Source organism: Notothenia rossii (genome assembly GCF_949606895.1).
Source record: "Notothenia rossii genome assembly, chromosome: 6".
Taxonomy (NCBI): Eukaryota; Metazoa; Chordata; class Actinopteri; order Perciformes; family Nototheniidae; genus Notothenia; species Notothenia rossii.
The window spans coordinates 34,802,394-34,820,511 of record NC_136909.1 but is presented as its reverse complement, the minus strand read 5'-3'; the positions used below and the strand labels follow the sequence as shown (position 1 = coordinate 34,820,511).

At 39.0% G+C, this 18,118-nt stretch overlaps 1 protein-coding gene across 1 annotated transcript in view; it reads left to right on the top strand.

Moving 5' to 3' along the window:
- The window catches only part of cds1 (CDP-diacylglycerol synthase (phosphatidate cytidylyltransferase) 1), a 51,553-nt gene that overhangs the window by 26,512 nt on the left and 6,923 nt on the right, over nt 1-18,118 (top strand). The window contains 12 exon segments of the mRNA XM_079687183.1: nt 2,327-2,472; nt 9,469-9,565; nt 9,676-9,773; nt 10,870-11,009; nt 12,438-12,496; nt 13,335-13,353; nt 13,356-13,416; nt 13,697-13,784; nt 15,196-15,264; nt 15,631-15,636; nt 15,638-15,784; nt 16,904-17,023. Of these exon segments, the coding sequence (XP_079543309.1) occupies nt 2,327-2,472; nt 9,469-9,565; nt 9,676-9,773; nt 10,870-11,009; nt 12,438-12,496; nt 13,335-13,353; nt 13,356-13,416; nt 13,697-13,784; nt 15,196-15,264; nt 15,631-15,636; nt 15,638-15,784; nt 16,904-17,023 (1,050 nt within the window).

Sequence of the window (18,118 nt, the reverse complement as noted above, 5' to 3'; positions counted from 1 at the left end):
CTTGTCTCATCCCGTCCTCTCTCCCTCCTGCCTATCTGCAGAGAACACATTAATAGCCAGGCGGAGGAGTAGGAAAAAAGACGCTAGTGGAGGTTAACCGGCTGCAAGGACAGTAACACTCAGAGGGTAGAAAAACATCAACAGTAAAAGGGAATCTTTCAACCTGCCTCCTGAAGGGTTTAATGTCATTCTCTGTTGGCAGTGTTTTCCTTTTTTCCCTGCAATATACTGGTGATTTTACAGATACTCAGGCCATGGACTTGGTCGACCCCATAGCATAACTTAGATTGTTAGCACACATATTGGAGCACTGTTTGAGGTGTTTGAATGCGAGGTATTTACTCTAAGGTTAGCATACTTACTTACAAGATTATCAGTGTTTGACAGTTTAATTAATAAGCTTTAGTACATTCCCCAGATTAGGCCATAATAGTGAGGTGCACTGCATGTAACACATGTTTGCATATTTAGTAATGTGCTGGCTGAGCCTCTTTCATGATGCAAGAAAATACAATGTTTGCTAGGGCTGCACGATTTGAAAATGAATACATAATTCACTAATATTAAAATGTTGATACGATTTGCGATATTGGAGGGAATAACCATTATTCACATAATCATTTAGAAATATATAAAAAGAATATCATGCAAATATTTTGTTTAAGGATCTATACCAAGCAAAGTTACACAATACTTCTTTCAAATATTTTTACATATTTTGCCTCTACCATATATTGGACTAACTGCGATTTGGCTATTGCTTTTTCATATTTCCATATTGTGATTTCAATAACATTCCATTTAATTGTGCAAACTGTATCGATAAAACCATTTTGAGAAAAATACCAATACTATAATATTACTGTATACTTTTTTTACCATCCACTTAATTATTATTGATTATCTAAGGGGTTTACTGATAATAATTATTTAAGGTGGTTTAAGGATTCAAGATATTTTTCTTACTTTTGTAATTAAAGATAAATAAATACCCAATACATGTCCCTTCAATCTGAACTGTGGTATCGCCCATACGTTTTAAGTACTTGCTCAATGTCTACCTTTTATGGTCTTTGCATTTTTCCTAAATTGAATGTAGAATGTATGCATTATCAAGCCCACAGAATGTTTGGAAAAAGCCCCTCAGCCAATGTTGAAGTCAACAAATTGTTATTTTGTTCGACCAAGAGCCAATATATGACTTAAACAAGCAGTTGTCATACTTATCAATTATTTCTGCACTAATCACAAGTTTGTTAGATTAGTAAGCTTATAATTTTGCGACTGAGGAAAGAAAATGTATAGGTTTTATAGCTTCAATGCGCTTTTATATCTAGAATTTATCTTACACTGGCGCACAATAGTTCGATTTTAGTCAAAATCTTCAAATACACATATTCGCTCCTAAGCTCCAACACCAACTCCAGTGACCCCAAACTGCTCCCACTTTAAGCGCTTTCCCTGCTAATTGCAACATCTGTCCAGGATCAGAGACCTTATTTCAAAAGGAACAGCTCTCTGATTTAAGCCTGATGCTCCCACTGACCGTATTTAGCATTGCTTTAGTGGAAGTTACCATGAAAGGGGAAAAATGTCCAGGAGCATCAGCGAGACCTCTCAAGTGAGTGAGGGAACTTAATCTCCCACCTCAGAAGGATTTCACTTGGTTTTTAAAAATAACCTCTTTTGGGTACAAGAGGCTATGTTACTTGATGGACTACTACTGGTGCTACTCACGAACAAAAGCTCCTGGCTTGATTTCTAGGATGTCACTCTACTTACCAATCTAGGGATGTCACGAAAACCAATACTTGCTACCGAGTCGTTCCCAGAATTCTGAAAACAGTACTTGTTTTTAATAACTTTCCAAAACCAAAGTGCTTATATATGACATATCTTTGACTTCTTAGTAGCAGTAAGAAAACTGCTCAATGTCTGTTTCCTGATTGATGAATATCATTGTTATAGCTGATAGCTGACGGGGTTTTTTTTATACCAAGCTTATATAAGACTTGTATCTGGTAAAATATGCAAAAGGAAATGTGTAATTTCCACGGTTTCATCTGTTTGAGCACACTTCTTGGAAGAAAGAGAAAATAGTGTTTTTCTCTTGCTAAACAGCATTTGAGCCCTGCCAATGAAGAATCATTTGACTACCTCAACATTTACTTGTCATTTGAAGCTCCAAAGTGCTCTCAGTGTACATCATTCTTTTCTTGATAGGACAATACTGTAACCTTTTCTGTGATCACTTTGTGTACACTGCTCAACTTTGTTATCTCTGTTTTCTAACCTTAGTGTTTTGAATATCTGTGTGTCCCGTCAGGAGGCAGATCTGGACGACAGGCTGGGCACAGACGGAGAATGTGACGGTGACTCCAAAGCAGACACTCCAGATGTCCCTCTCTCCACAGTGGACACAGATAACACTCCACAATACCTGAACAAAGCTCTGGAGGGCCTGCCGCCCAGGTACACACTGCTCATATACTGTTAATCACAAGAGACGGGGGCCAGCAGTTGTTTTTTCCTCATGCATCATGGATGGGGACCTATGATTAACAGTTAGCCTTACTAGTCCATGTCTATGTTTTCTGAGACACATTTAGCTTAATGGGCTTTTCCCGATTATAACGAGCCAGTAAAACACATCAACAGTAACTCATCATGGGAGCCCAAAATAAATCAGGGTTAATGTTTATATTAAGGATCATTCTTTATTGGAATAGCAAATCAAGTCATTCAATTTGACTTACTTACTTACTAAATCAAAAACAGGACATTTCAAATCAAATCTTATTTATCTCTGATTTCTTAGATTAGATAGAAGTAGGCCAACAAAAAGTAGGTCAACAAAAATGCAAAACCAGTTCTAAAATGTTTCCTATGTCTTACTGATTGGATATACCTCGAACCAATTAAGACTGAGGTCAGGTTAAGATGTAAAACAGCTATATTATTGCTGTCCCACACAGTTTTCCCTCCACCTTTCATGAAATGACCCAGAGTGATTGATCATCTCTCGCCTGTGCATGTAGGTTAATTGGAGTAGATTCCTTCAGAGATGTATGAACCAGGGTTTCCGCTAGGATTTTTTCTCGCCGGTCAAATGTCCGGACAGAATTTATTTTACCGGACAACTTTGACATGTTTCAATAATAATAATAAGAGTTGTGTAGCAGAGTTTCCGTTAGCAGGTAATTACTGGACTATGACCGGATATGCTGATGTTTAAAATAGGGCTGTCAAACGATTAGAATTTTACCTATCAATCATCAAACCGTGGGGTCTTATTTCATTACGTGTTGATTTTTATCAACACTTAATGTTGTATCGATGTATATAGAGATGTACTACAGCAAAAGTATTCTCTGTCGGGACTTCCTGCAACAACACCACGCCGTTATCTTGATTCTGATTGGCCAGAAGACATTATCAAAGATGTTCTATTGAGAAGACGATCACTACGTGACAAAAGTTTTCAAAACCGTTTCTAGTCTTCGGTATTTCCAGACAAGTGGCTACTGAAATCAATCTTACTGCTGTCAGTGCAATTTACTCGGCGCGAGTTGACGGACTTTATTTTGCTTACTTTAACATCATTTTTCATGGTGGGGCTAAGCCATTTCTTGGTATGGGTGTAGCCATACCCCAGCCATACCCCAGCCATACCCCAGCACTGCCACTGGTGCGATGTATGGGGCGGGCCATTCTGCACATGCGTTAAATGCGTTGAATATTTTAACACAATTAATTCAAAAAATTAATTACCGCTGTTAACTCGATAATTTTGACAGCATTAGTTTAAAACTCAGTTCATGGGGCTCATTTTTATATTGCTTCAGTTTATAATCGTAACAGATTGAAAGATTCAGATTCATTTTTCAATAAATGATTCCACAAACAACATAATTATTAAATTCAAACAAACTACTTGTAGTCGATAAAGTACATCAATTTACATCAACTTTGAATAATAACACGGGAGAAACGGATCCTCTCTCCCTCCCTCCCTCTCCTGAAAGCCCGTCAATTTCTCATGCAGCTCTTGCAGCTCACTAAACAGTGGACGGGGCTTCAGGTGATCATGCAGAGCTGCGTGTCTCTGTCAGGCTCAGCAGCTGATCTGATCTCTCTTTCGCGTCCGGTTATACTTCACTAGCGTTTTTGTCCATATCGATCAGATCCAGTTCTCCTGATCGGCCTTTATAGAGAGCACCAATCAAACTATTAGGTTGATAATGCCCGGCGGCCTATCGATCGGAGCATCCCTAATTATTACCAGACATTTTGACTGGCAGGTTTTGAATTTACCGGTTTTTAATACATTTTACCAGCTAAAAAACGGTAATTACCGGCTAACGGAAACCCTGGTATGAACATGCTCGTATTAATAATGCAGGGAAGGAAATGCAGGTGCAAGGACATTTTACAACCTGTTCTGTCAAGTGTTGTGGTGGGTACTAAATCAGTTCAATAGAATGTATTCTGGTAAACATGTACCTATTTGTCCTTAACGTTTTACTGTGTCCGAAAACAAAAAAAGGCTGTGCATGTTTTGTCAAGTTTTAAGAATGTTTTCTAAATGCTTTGCATGTGTTTTCAAGTTGGTGAAGATGTTTCTTCATTGGCATATGTTTTGGCACATTTGTGGTTTTATATTTGCATCGTTATTTTCCTAATGGAAGTATTTATGGCCGTTGTAGCGCATTTGCGCCTGTCGGCCACCGTAAAGAGCCGTATTTTAAAAAACGCAATACATTCTAGGAAATGCTTTGTATACTGGAGATTGAAACAAACGATTATTAAAATAACTATTATTTCACAGTATACATTCTTGTAGTGTGAAAACATGTCTTGCAGGTTCAGGACTGTCACACTTGGCAATCTGCATCAGTTCAGCAGCACCTTGCACACCAAGGTCCTGTTTGATATACAGATAATAGGTGGAGAGGGTGACCAAAGAGCGACGGCCAGGTCACAGAGCTTAAAGGCTCATTAGGAGGAGGGGAAGCACTAATCCTGAGTGCCATAGGAGCCTCTGTGCTGCAGAGAGACATGGGGGGAGCAGACTGCAGAGAGGGAGGGGGGGAGAAATGGGATGAGGAAGGGGAAGATGGAGCGAGTGAAATGACACAGTGATGGTGTGATGATGAGACAGTGTGAGCCCACAGCGCTGGGTGGAAGCAGCAGCAGCCCTTTTTTCTTTTTTTCATGATGCAGCTGTTTTTCTTCTCCATTCATACAGAGGCACCAGGCTCTCTGCCCTGCTGGGCTGCTGTGCCGCGTGTAGCTGTTTCCTCTCTTTTGTTTTCTGCTCTCAGGCAGTGCAGCAGTTTGCCTCACAGCAACACGCACTGCATGACGTGTTTTGAAAATAACTCCAGAGGAATGAGGCCACATTCCACATTTTTGCCAAAGCTTATGTGACAGCACAGGTAGCTGGCCTACTACTGCAAGTGTGGGGGGCTGTGGCTCAGTGGATAGTGTGCTGGACTTCGAATCAGGGGATAGCAAGTTTGAGTCCCACTGCAGTCAGCATGTCGTGGTGTCCCTGGGCAAGACCCCAAATTGCTCCTGTGGGGATTGCCCACAGTATTAAGTATGTAAATCGCTTTGGATAAAAGCGTCTAACAAGTAACATGTAATGTAATGGTGTGCTGTTTAGATCCAGAAGGTTAATAACCATTGAATATTATGGTTCGTAACATATCATACCAGAATCGCTAAAAAGAAAGGATTCAGAGCGTATCCAAGCCCCATTGAACCTGACTATTCCGCACTCGTGTTGCTTACTTTACTGCCTGGTTCTGCTCCGGTCCTCTTCATGTGTCGCCAAAATAGGGTGGTACAGGAATAAGTGATACAACTCAAACTAGTTGGCTTTTTATTGGAATGTGTTTTTGGTTAGATGCCTGAAATAAGGTCTGTTTACAAAAGCTTGAGATTTTTTCACATTTTTTTTCTAAGACATAAAATAAGTAGTAAATGCCACTCTCAAATGTACGAAGATTCTGTGTCATAAAAACAGCGGTTGCTAACAAGCAAATATATGAGACAACTAAACGTCCTCACACCAAACCAATCATCCTTTAGCTTAGGGGAATACGTGAGGTCATGTGACCGTGATGTAGTTCATTTATTGACTATAACGTTAGCTTTTTACTTCTGGTGAATGCATTTTTGTATTATATATATACACAGGACTGTCTCAGAAAATTAGAATATTGTGATAAAGTTCTTTATTTTCTGTAATGCAGTTAAAAAAACAAAAATGTCATACATTCTGGATTCATTACAAATCAACTGAAATATTGCAAGCCTTTTATTATTTTAATATTGCTGATTATGGCATACAGCTTAAGAAAACTCAAAAATCCTATCTCAAAAAATTAGAATAGTTCCTCAGACCAAGTAAAAAAAAAAGATTTATAACAGCAAAACACAATCAAACATTTGAAAATGTCCATTAATGCACTCAGTACTTGGTTGGGAATCCTTTTGCAGGGATTACTGCATCAATGCGGCGTGGCATGGAGGCAATCAGCCTGTGGCATTGCTGAGGTGTTATGGATGCCCAGGATGCTTCAATAGCGGCCTTTAGCTCATTAGCATTGTTGGGTCTGGTGTCTTCCAGCTTCTTCTTCACAATACCCCACATATTCTCTATGGGGTTCAGGTCAGGGGAATTTGCAGGCCAATCGAGGACAGTAATGCCATGGTCAGTACCCCAGTTACTGGTGGTTTTGGCACTGTGGGCAGGTGCCAGATCATGCTGGAAAATGAATTCCTCATCTCCATAGAGCTTTTCAGCAGACGGAAGCATGTAGTGCTCTAAAATCTCTTGGTACACAGCTGCATTTACTCTGGGCTTGATGAAACACAGTGGACCAACACCAGCAGCTGACATGGCTCCCCAAACCATCGCTGACTGTGGGAACTTCACACTGGATTTCAAGCAACTTGGATTTTGCTCCTCTCCAGCCTTTCTCCAGACTCTGGCGCCTTGACTTCCAAATGAAATACAAAACTTGCTTTCGTCTGAAAAGAGGACTTTGGACCACTGTGCAACTGTCCAGTGCTTCTTTTCCTTAGCCCAAGTCAGACGCCTCTTCCGTTGTCTTGAGTTCAGAAGTGGCTTGACCATGGGAATACGGCTATTGTAGCCCATTTCCCGGACACGTCTGTGAACAGTGACTTTTGATACCTGGACTCCAGCTTCAGTCCACTGTCTTTGAAGCTCCCCCAAATTCTGGAAGCGACTCTTCTTCACAATGCTGTTAAGGCTGCGGTCATCTCTCTTGGTTGTGCAGCGTTTCCTGCCACATTTCCCCCTTCCAACAGACTTTTTGTGGATGTGCTTTGAAACTGCACTCTGTGAACAGCTTGCTCTTTGAGAGATTTCTTTTTGTGTCTTACCCTCCTGATGGAGGGTGTCAATGACGGTCCTCTGGACAGCAGTCAGATCAGCAGTCTTCCCCATACTTGTGATTTAGTTTACTGAACCAAGCTGAGTGTTTTTCAAGGCTCAGGAAACCCTTGCAGGTGTTTCGAGTTAATTAGACGATTCAAGTGATTCGTTGAACACCCTACTAGTATACTCTTTAATGATATTCTAATATTTAGAGATAGGATATTTGAGTTTTCTTAAGCTGTATGCCATAATCAGCAATATTAAAATAATAAAAGGCTTGCAATATTTCAGTTGATTTGTAATGAATCCAGAATGTATGACATTTTTGTTTTTTTAATTGCATTACAGAAAATAAAGAACTTTATCACAATATTCTAATTTTCTGAGACAGTCCTGTATATATATATATATATATTTTTTTTTAAATACACAGACCTAACCCTTTTTCACTGCTTGGCTTGTTATCATTTGTCGCATAAATACAATCTGTGAGATGGATTGGCACTTAATTTGGTACAGATATCCATGGTGACTCTTTCTATTTATAGTTCTGTTGGAAATGTCTTGAGAATGGAAGGATTCTCATGTCATTTGGTACACACATTCATGCCCATCTCAAGATGAATTGTAACAACCTTAAAGGGGCCTTATTATGCTCATTTTCAGGTTCATATTTGTATCTTTTGTCTACTGTGACATGTCTCCATTAGGGCTGCGAGATTTGGGGAAGTAATCGAATTGCGATTTTTCTGACAGATATTGTGATTTGATTTGCGATATTTGTTTTTAAGCGGCCCAACGGAAGTTTATTGTAAAATGCGGCCATATCTCCAGCTAGGAAGGTCGTATCAACATGCTCCCGTATCTAGCACCCCCACAGCCCGAGCTACAAGTGAAATAACTAAACTTACATGAAACTTCCGCTGGGTTGCTTTAAAGTCAAGCTTCAGTTTAAGACTCACCCTGTAATAGATCTAAAAAATGTGATAGAGCATTACTAGCCTGACTCAGATGCTAGGAAAGCTCCATTGGAAGCCATTTGGAAAAGTATTTCAAAAATACTTGGCACTATCACTATCTACTACTATCACCTTCTATCATGGGCCACTTCTGATTGGTTAACAATGGCTGCATGTGGAGCCCAGCACTTCTGATTGGTGTGGATGGACACAAGAAGAACAAAACTAAATTAAATTAAAAAAAATGTAAAAAGATTAAATAAAAAATCGCAGGCTTTGCAATTTGATAATCGCGTAATTTCAAAACGCGATTTCGATTTAAAATAGATTAATCGTTCAGCCCTAGTCTAGTCCCATGCTTTAATGTTCAAAACGCTCTTTATTTTTTCTCATACTGCCTGTGCTGCAGCACCTCTTTTCACCCTCTGTCTGAGCTGGCCGGCTCTGTTGGGATTGGTCAACTGCTTAGCGATGTCCAACCCTTAGCCAATCATGTTTAATGCGTTGCAGCGCTAGCCAATATGAGTGCAAGTGTTACATAGTGATGTCACTATGTTACAGACCCCAAACAGAATAATAAAGCCTCTTTAAGGAGTCCTTATTATAGTCAATATAATGTATATCATTCAGATCCAACATATATGTTGATTGCATTTCTCTCCTCATAAAACTTTTAGGAAGCATTTGGCTCAATGTACCGCTTCAGAGAGCTGCTAATATTGTTGAAGACTCTCAAGGCTTCTTATGAAACCAAACTAGCTAATCACTCAAGGCAAAATATTAGTCATCTTACACAGTTATACAACCTGCAAATATACGTATATTGTTTTCTTTCACAATGACCTTTGACAAATGTAGTCTGCTGATATAAAACGACCGGTCATCTGTGTTTATTAAAAGGCTCTGCTAATCAAGATCTACTCTTATAACTTGATGCTTGTTGTTTTATGACTGGTAATAATAAAGACATGTAGCCAGACAATGAATCTTATGTCTGTCTCATATATTTGAGTATCTCACTTACCGAAACACAAATGAAGCATTAATGAATTTTGAGGATGAAGTCATTCTAAAACCTGTTTCTCTTGTCCACAGATGGAAGAACTACTGGATACGAGGAGTGCTGTCTATAGCCATGATTTCTGGCTTTTTCCTCATCATCTATATGGGACCCATCGCTCTTATATTAATTGTAAGTGACGGTGATACTGTAGCTATTATAAGATTCCTAGGGTCAGATGTCTTGGTTTATTTCTCAGAAGGCTTCTCACAGTTGTTCTCTGTTCCCATCATCTGATATAGGTCATGACTGTCCAAATCAAGTGTTTCCAGGAAATCATCACCATCGGCTACAGAGTTTACCATTCCTATGAGCTGCCTTGGTTCAGGACATTAAGCTGGTAAGGAGAATTGATTTCCCTGTGAACAGCAGATATACTGTAAATGTATTCTGAACAGACAATGGTTTACCCTTGCAGTATTTCCACAGGAACTATGCTCTTAAAAGTTTGTTAAACCTTAAACTAAGGTATCGCAATGTGTGATTTTTGTGTAGAAACTCGAGTACCGAATCGTCAACAGTTTCAAAAAGACAAAGAAATAATATTAAGCCCTACATGCATTACATTGATGCAGTTATTGCGAGCAAATCTTGTTCATTTTAAAAGTGTAAATCTTACGAACCCCTCTCAAAAGTTTACACAAAGGGTTACCTCTTTTTTTAATCTGCACAGATCTCCATTATAAATGATCAAATGTGTCATTATTTTACTGTACTTTGGTTTTGGTGTATTTATATTTTGTGTAAATATTGTCTTTATTTGCTATAGTACCATTTTTTTCACCCAAAGAAATGCCTTGTATGTTTAAACCTACTCGGCAATAAAACCGATTCTTATTCTGAATCAGTGGGCTAAATGTTGGGTCAGTTCTCGTCCCTAGCCATTGTTGTAATGTGCGAGGACAATTAAAAAGCCAGAAGCAGTCAGATTTTTTTTTTTTTTTTTAAAGTTAGCACTTGGTCATTTCTTCTGGCACAGATTTAACTCTTGGGTTCCTCAAGTAACATGCTGAGTAAGGCCAGCTTCCTCTGCAGGTCGTTGCTGTGAATATTCAACATCGACACAGCACTGCACTGTGGAGGGGTTAGCTCCTTTTTCTGTCCCAGGGTTTTCCTGAACAAGTCACCTTTGCATGTACACCTAGAGAGTGTGTTTCGACATCGCTCAGTGCACATGGGAGCAAAGATCACTGCCATGTTTGAATCACCAAGGCCAATATCATAACACAGACACTCACACAAAGGAGGTCAATGTACAGAAACTCTGCTAGACATTCAGTGACACACACACACACACACACACACACACACATACACATACACATACACATACACATACACATACACACACACACACACACACACACACTCTTTTGTCCATACTGAAGAATAAATTGCTACAAGAAATACTAATCCCATCTGTTTTATATTGTCAGGTACTTCCTGATTTGCGTCAACTACTTCTTCTATGGTGAAACTCTGGCAGATTACTTTGGGGCTCTGGTGCAGAGGGAGGAGCCTCTGCAGTTCCTGTCTCGCTATCACCGCTTCATCTCCTTCGCTCTGTACCTCGCAGGTGGGTCTTGCCTTCAACGCTGTATCTCAAACACACGCTCTTTGGCCCTACTGCTTCTAATCTTTCCAGGTGGATTAGATTTCACCAAACACGGCACGCGTGTATAGAAACGTTGTTGTAAAAGTTACTCGGGAGAAAATAGAGCAACAAGAGATGCAAAGACCTCAAGGAAACATGCAGTATAAACTATGAGTTCACAAAATGATTAACTGTCTTTCTTTACTGATAAGATGGTTTATTGCTTCGGTAAACTGCAGCCGGATGTGACATACAAACGCAATTTAAGAAGATACAAGGTGGAAAACACACACAATTGAAACACACTTAAAGTTCCTGAAAATATCTAAAATCTATTTTTTTAATACTTGCTGTTTTATGACACATTTTGTATAACAGGAAGAGCTTTTTTTGCGGCTATAAAAGTAACGTGATTCTACTTTTCTTAATTTAACATAGTATAAACCAGATGATATCCAATACTCATTCCAACTTTTGAAAAGTGTTCCTATTTATTCCTCATGCTTAACATCGTGACTTCACAACACTGGTGCTTCTATTGGCTAGTGCTCAACAAATTGTATGTGATAGGCTAAGGGGTTAGACATCTAAAAAGCAGTTAACCAATTATAACAGAGCCGGCCAGCTAACCAGTATAATATATAGGTATAATATAAGAAAATAATATGTTTTTAAGTATGTGTTAAAAAAGAATCATTAAAAATTCCTCATGAAAAGAGATTCTGTTTACTGATTGTTCACAGTGGTTGGGTCAGAGTCTGGGTGAACACACTTCCTCCTCAGGGCTGCTGACTTGCATTCCACCAGCCAGACGTCAGCTGCGGTTTCAGCCCCAGGGACATTGAGAAACTCTGCAAAGCATCTTCTACATTTGTTTTCAGTAACAGCCCCCCTTAACAGCATCGTTATTATTTATTTTATTCCCAGGTTTTAAACAAACCTGACACAGGAGCTTACCGCCATTACAATTTCAAATGTGTATTACGTTGGTGTTCAAGAGGCCCTATTATTTTCATTTTTTAGTTCATATTTACATTTAGTGCCTCTACTGTGACATGTCTCTGTGCTTTAATGTTCAAAAAGGTCTTTATTGTTCTCATACTGCCGTGCTGAAGCACCTCTTTTCACCCTCTGTCTGAAACCAGAGCCCAGTCTGCTCTGATTGGTTAGCTGGCCGGCTCTGTTGTGAATCCTCCACCGGTTAGAGATGTCCCGCCTCTTAGCCAATTGTCAAACTCTTATGTTTGTCAGAAAGAAAATTAATTGTTAAAACACAGGCATGCTTCACACACACCTCCCCATACTGTGTATAGTAGACAATCTGGTAAATGTGATGCATACAATAATCTACCGTATAATTTTTTACAACTTGGCGTAAAAACTGACAGCATGTTGTCTACTCTTTCACAGGTTTCTGCATGTTTGTGCTGAGTTTAGTGAAGAAACATTACCGCCTGCAGTTTTATATGGTGTGTATCAGTCAAGTAACCCAAGTTACTACACTTTAACTCTCTTATCAATCCTCTCTCACCACTACACCGCTGACTTTCCTATCATCCCCTTCCACTGCTTCTTACTCTCTGTAATGACCCTCTGAGAAATGTAATTTCAACTCATCCTGTGCTTTGATGTTGCCTTTTTAGAAGTCTCTACTTTTCAGCCAGTGCTAGCATAGCATAGCATACTGGTGTTACACAGTTAACTGCCTGTATTGCGACGTAGAATTTGATCCATGATTAATGCGGAACTTCTGCAATGGCTTTAATTTGAATACTTTTTTTTGTATATTATCTTTTTTATTTCATTTTCATTTTGAAATTATATTTTATTGCAATTTTATTTATTTTAAACATTTTATTATAATAGTTTTATTTATATTTATTTCATTATTTATTATCAATAATAATATGCATGTGATTTGCCCCTTTTAGACTTTAAACTGAAAGGAAATGAATACTACATTTTTATAAACCCAAAAATTCAAATGGCTTCTGATTCTGGTTATTATATCGTATTATAATATTTAATGGGGAAAAAATGACCTTTCTTGGCTTAAATTCTCACTCCTGTGTGTCCCAAGATTCTTGTTTTGGATTTGTCCAACAAAAGCTTTTCCATCCTCTGCCCCCCCCCCCCCCCTCTCTCTCACACTCATATGTTTGCTTTGCCCAGTTTCATTCACCTCATCTGTCTGTCTGTTTCTCTGTATGTTTCCACTATTTCTGACACAAGCTGGCTTCTGAGCAGGCGTGGCCACATTCCAGTGCAGTGACACTGTCTTGTTGTTGTTTTTGTTTGCCATTCCAGTTTGCTTGGACCCATGTGACCTGTTGATTGTGGTAACTCAATCCCACCTTGTCATTCAGAACCTGTTTGAAGGAAAGATCTGGTAAGCATCACGCAGACAGACCAGAGGAACGTGCCTCTGACACCCGCACATGTGTTCTTGTGCTCTACATACAGGTTTTTTAATGAGTAACGCAACAGAAAGTGACTCAATCAGGACAAACAATGCATTTTCAGTTTTATTAAACTGCTCCAACAGAACTATTTTTGTAATATTTAAATTGAGTTATTTTCACAATTTTCCAGCCAATTCAACAGATTTCCACTTATTGATTTGTTTTACTTCCTACAACACTCCCTAATGTTTAAATTCCTGTTTCCAGGTTCATTGTCCCGATCTCCATAGTAATCTGCAATGACATCATGGCCTATCTATTTGGATTCTTCTTTGGGAGAACTCCACTGATCAAGGTAAACCAGATAATGTCCTATGTTTTATTTTCAGGACTTGAACTACTTGAAGAGGCTTAAGGAAGTGTGTACAGATGTGTTGCAGTATCAGATCAGCATCATATAAACAGGTGAATGTTCAAAAAAAAATTCTTCACATTACACAAACACAACTGAACTTTCCCCAAGGTCAAGGAGATGTATCTGTTTTGACATTCATTAAAATCATTTTATACAATTCAAAAAGGCTATCAATCATGGTGGTGTTGTTGACTGAACATCTCATTAGGTATACAAATTGAAACACTGGACCCAGAAGCCCTTTAAGATATTATTGTAATCAAAACGTGGATGATGAATTGTAGATCTCCTCGTTTTTCCTGTTCACCCCGCAGCGCCTCTTAGCTCCGGAATCCGGTTCACTTCCAGCTCCAAAACATTGTCGGTCTAGAAGCAAGAGCTTCGGAGCTAAGAGGCGGCGTCGGTTACGTCTCTCTTACGTCGAGGCGTGCAGGAAACTAAACCTCCCCTGAACATGGGTCGACTGAAGAGTCTCGTCATGCCTGCCTACAAGCAGTCGCGCTGAGCAAAGTGACTAGAAGGCAACCACAAGCAGTAGTGCTTATAAACACACCTTATAAAGTCAGGCAACACTAACCAGGCTTCGTGTGATTCTGTTTATTTGTACCTTACTTTGACCATCCGTTCACTGTTATTGATCATTGTGGAGAGAGGCAGACGTTTTGTTTTGTATTATAGCAGCTATCGGATGGAATCCATACATGGGCTGCACACGTCGAAAAGTATAAGGTTGGAGAAGTCGTTATTTAATTTAATCTGGCTTTGCTTTAAAAGCAACACGATCATCGACCCGACGCACTCCCCCGCTCGGTCTTTTAACCTCTTTACTGCTTTTGCGCTCTTTTTCTGCTGTTTACCGGGACAGTTTTTAGACATCAGGAGTCCAAAGTTTCTACAGACGAGATTACATTGACCATCACTTTAAATGATGTGGTCCTGCAAAAGATGAGGGAGTTAAAGCCTCTCAGCATCTCAGGGTTAAAACCATCAGCCCCAAAATACACTAATGTTTCAGTCCGACAACACTGCCAATAAATACCTCCATGTTGTGACGCAGACATGGAACTCTTTGGAAATCAACCATTACAGCCACTTTTCTTCTCAAATGGACTGAACACTACTGGGTTAAAAGCCACTTTTTAAATGAGTGGATTTCCCATCTATTGAACTCCATCATATGAAATACACGAGGAGTTAATTAAAGATACTTTTGAGGATGACTGTTTAGTAACCCAGAGCTGACGGCATGAAAAAAGGAGTTGATTCAAAATCACATGTCGTTTTTGGTGAGGCTGATGTCATGGTGATGTGAAGAGAGCCTCTGTTTCTCTCTTCCCCCTCCCCCCTGCAGCTCTCACCCAAGAAGACCTGGGAGGGCTTCATCGGGGGTTACTTCGCCACAGTGGTCTTTGGCTTCATTGTGAGTACACTTGATCTGCTTTTACAATTATTTATTTTTTAGAACAGACTCAGATGTTATCGGCTGAAAATTCAAAATAAGTGATGGCCTTTGCCAAGATGTACCAGTTATTGTCAGTCTCAGCAACGAATGTTCTTTTTGTTTTCCAAATAAAATTAGAGGGAAAATAATATTGTTTAGTGACCACTTTCACTACCAGCTAGAGATGTCTATAAGCATTCAGCTGTGGAAATGTCCACATGTTATATGTGAAGGTTTCCCAAAAGCATGATACTGACCTCAACAAATGTTTTGTTTTATTGTCGTTCTTCAATAATTCCACTGAGCTGGAAGTTGATCTTTCCCTTGTGTCTTGTGACCCCCCAGCTTGCTCTACCTGCTGTCTCAGTGCCAGTACTTTGTGTGTCCTGTGGGCTTCAACAGTGAGACCAACAGCTTTACAGTGGAGTGTGAGCCCTCTGAGATATTTCTGATGCAGGAGTACACGCTCCCTGTTGCACTGCAAAACATACTGACATGGGTAAGACTTCGCCCCTTTTCCATTCCTTTTCAACTGTTTTTCCTCAACTAAGACCATTTGAGAAATATAATTGTAATATATTATTGTACGTATGCATACACTCAAATAGTGTATAGATAATGCGATAGAAAGACTCATAAGGTAAGCAACATGTGGCTAGATCCCTCTTTCATGTCGATAGAGAACAACAATTATTTTATATTTGAGCTTATTTAAAATATAAATATATTGGAGTCAGGCAGTCTGGTGCAATATTCAGGCACCAGACTATGTATCTTTTATTAGACATGTTACTTTAATTCTCATGTTTATGCATCTTATTTGATCTTTATTGCACATTCTTTATTCCTATATTAAATGATACACGGTGGTGGAAAGTAACTGAGTATATTTAGTAGTACGAATTTGAAGTGCTTTAGTTGAGTTTATTCATTTAATGCTGCTTTATACTTTTACTCCACTATATTTAAATGGGAATTATGTAATTTTAATCCACTCATTTAGGTCTAACAGGTCTGATCGCCTTTCAGATTTTGCATTAAAAACATGTAATACACTTTGAATATAATGCATCTCTAAAGATATAACTAATGTAACTGTTGCAGGTTCAAAACAAGTTAAATTATAGCATTTATTTAGCATTTATTTCAAAAGTTCTTTACATCAATATTGTGTGGATCAACACTTTATTTGTCTACAACACTAAAATGCTACTTAATGCAACAATGAATAATGTCATATATATATATATATATATATGTAAATAATACGAAATGACATATTTATTTCTTCAGTTAGTATTTTTACTTTTAAGTACATGTTGCTGATAATACTTTTAAATGTAGGAATTTTGAATGTAAGACTTTGCTTGCAGCTGTGTATTTTTACAATTCACTATTGCTACTTTTAATTAATTAAAAAAATGTACATTCTATTGTTTATATTTTTATTTTATTCATTCTATAATGGATTAATACATTATTTATTATTCTGATAAATCCCGATATGCTTTGCCGTTATTTCGATTATTTTCACACAATATCAATATCCGGACAGAGAGAAGATCAGAGCGAGGACTTTCCATCCAATCACAGGCGTGTCCTCTTCTCTCTGTTATAGAAAACGGTGAACCTGTACCCCTTCCAGATCCACAGCATCTTCCTCTCCTCCTTCGGGTCTCTCATCGGGCCTTTCGGCGGCTTCTTTGCCAGCGGCTTCAAGAGAGCCTTCAAAATCAAAGTAAATAATTAGGATTGTTGTTTTGCATTTTTCCTCTTGTCTTCACGTCTCATTTTATTGTTTAAGCGTCTTCCCTTGATTCTGTTTTGATGGGATGAGATTTACCAGCACAATTTCAAATGTATTGTCAGAAGTCATGAGTAAACATCTGTGCAAACTGTGTCATACATTAGGCACACATAGGGGCTACTTTAAATGTAAAATAATCTGTCAATCCTAAGGTCAGTTGTTCAATTCCCAGCCCCTGCTGTCCACATGTCGAAGATGCTGAACCCCCATTGCTTTCGATGACAAGGCCAACTGTGTGAGGCTGTATGGAATCCTCTACCTCTGTATGAATGTGTATGAATGGGTGAATGTTGACTTGTATCTCTAAAATGCACTTTTAATGGTGTTTAGGAATGGGGGAAAAGGGCTATATTAATTCAGTTCATTACCCAAAACTCATTCAAATTTTGCATTATTTCTAAGGTGGCCCGGATGTGAAAACACGGTACAACAGCCCAAAACTCTTACATTAGGAGAAACGCACTGCACATTCAAGAACGATAAAAAATTTTTTTAAAAAAATCTGCCAGAACACATGAAAATCATGCAACATGCACAGCATTTACTCAAAGCGCTGCATAAACGAAAGGTTGCAAACGCAAAACGCTGCAAATAAAAAAACACTGGAAAGACTCAAAACAGAAACTGCTTTCTAAATGTTGTGCATTTGTTGTCAATGTGGCGAAGATGTTTCTTCATTTGCATGTTTTGGCACATTTGTGTTTTTTCATTTGCATCGTTTTTGTTTTCTCAACAGAAGTGTTTTGGCCCGTTGTAACCCGTCAGCCATAGTCATTGTCATTATTTTAACACTGATCAAATGCACCCAACTGTCTGGAGCTCCACTTTGAGCTACAACCTTACAGACAAACTGGTTGCACCACTTCAGCCGTTGTGAAGAGCAGAGATTTTCCTTAAAGTGACAGGTCACTCGGCAGTGATTTGCGTAATCCCTCAGTCATTAATGCTGGCTGTGAGGTGAACTGCAGCCTCCATCTGGCTGTGGAGGTGAACTGCAGCCTCCTGCAGGCTGTGGAGGTGAACTGC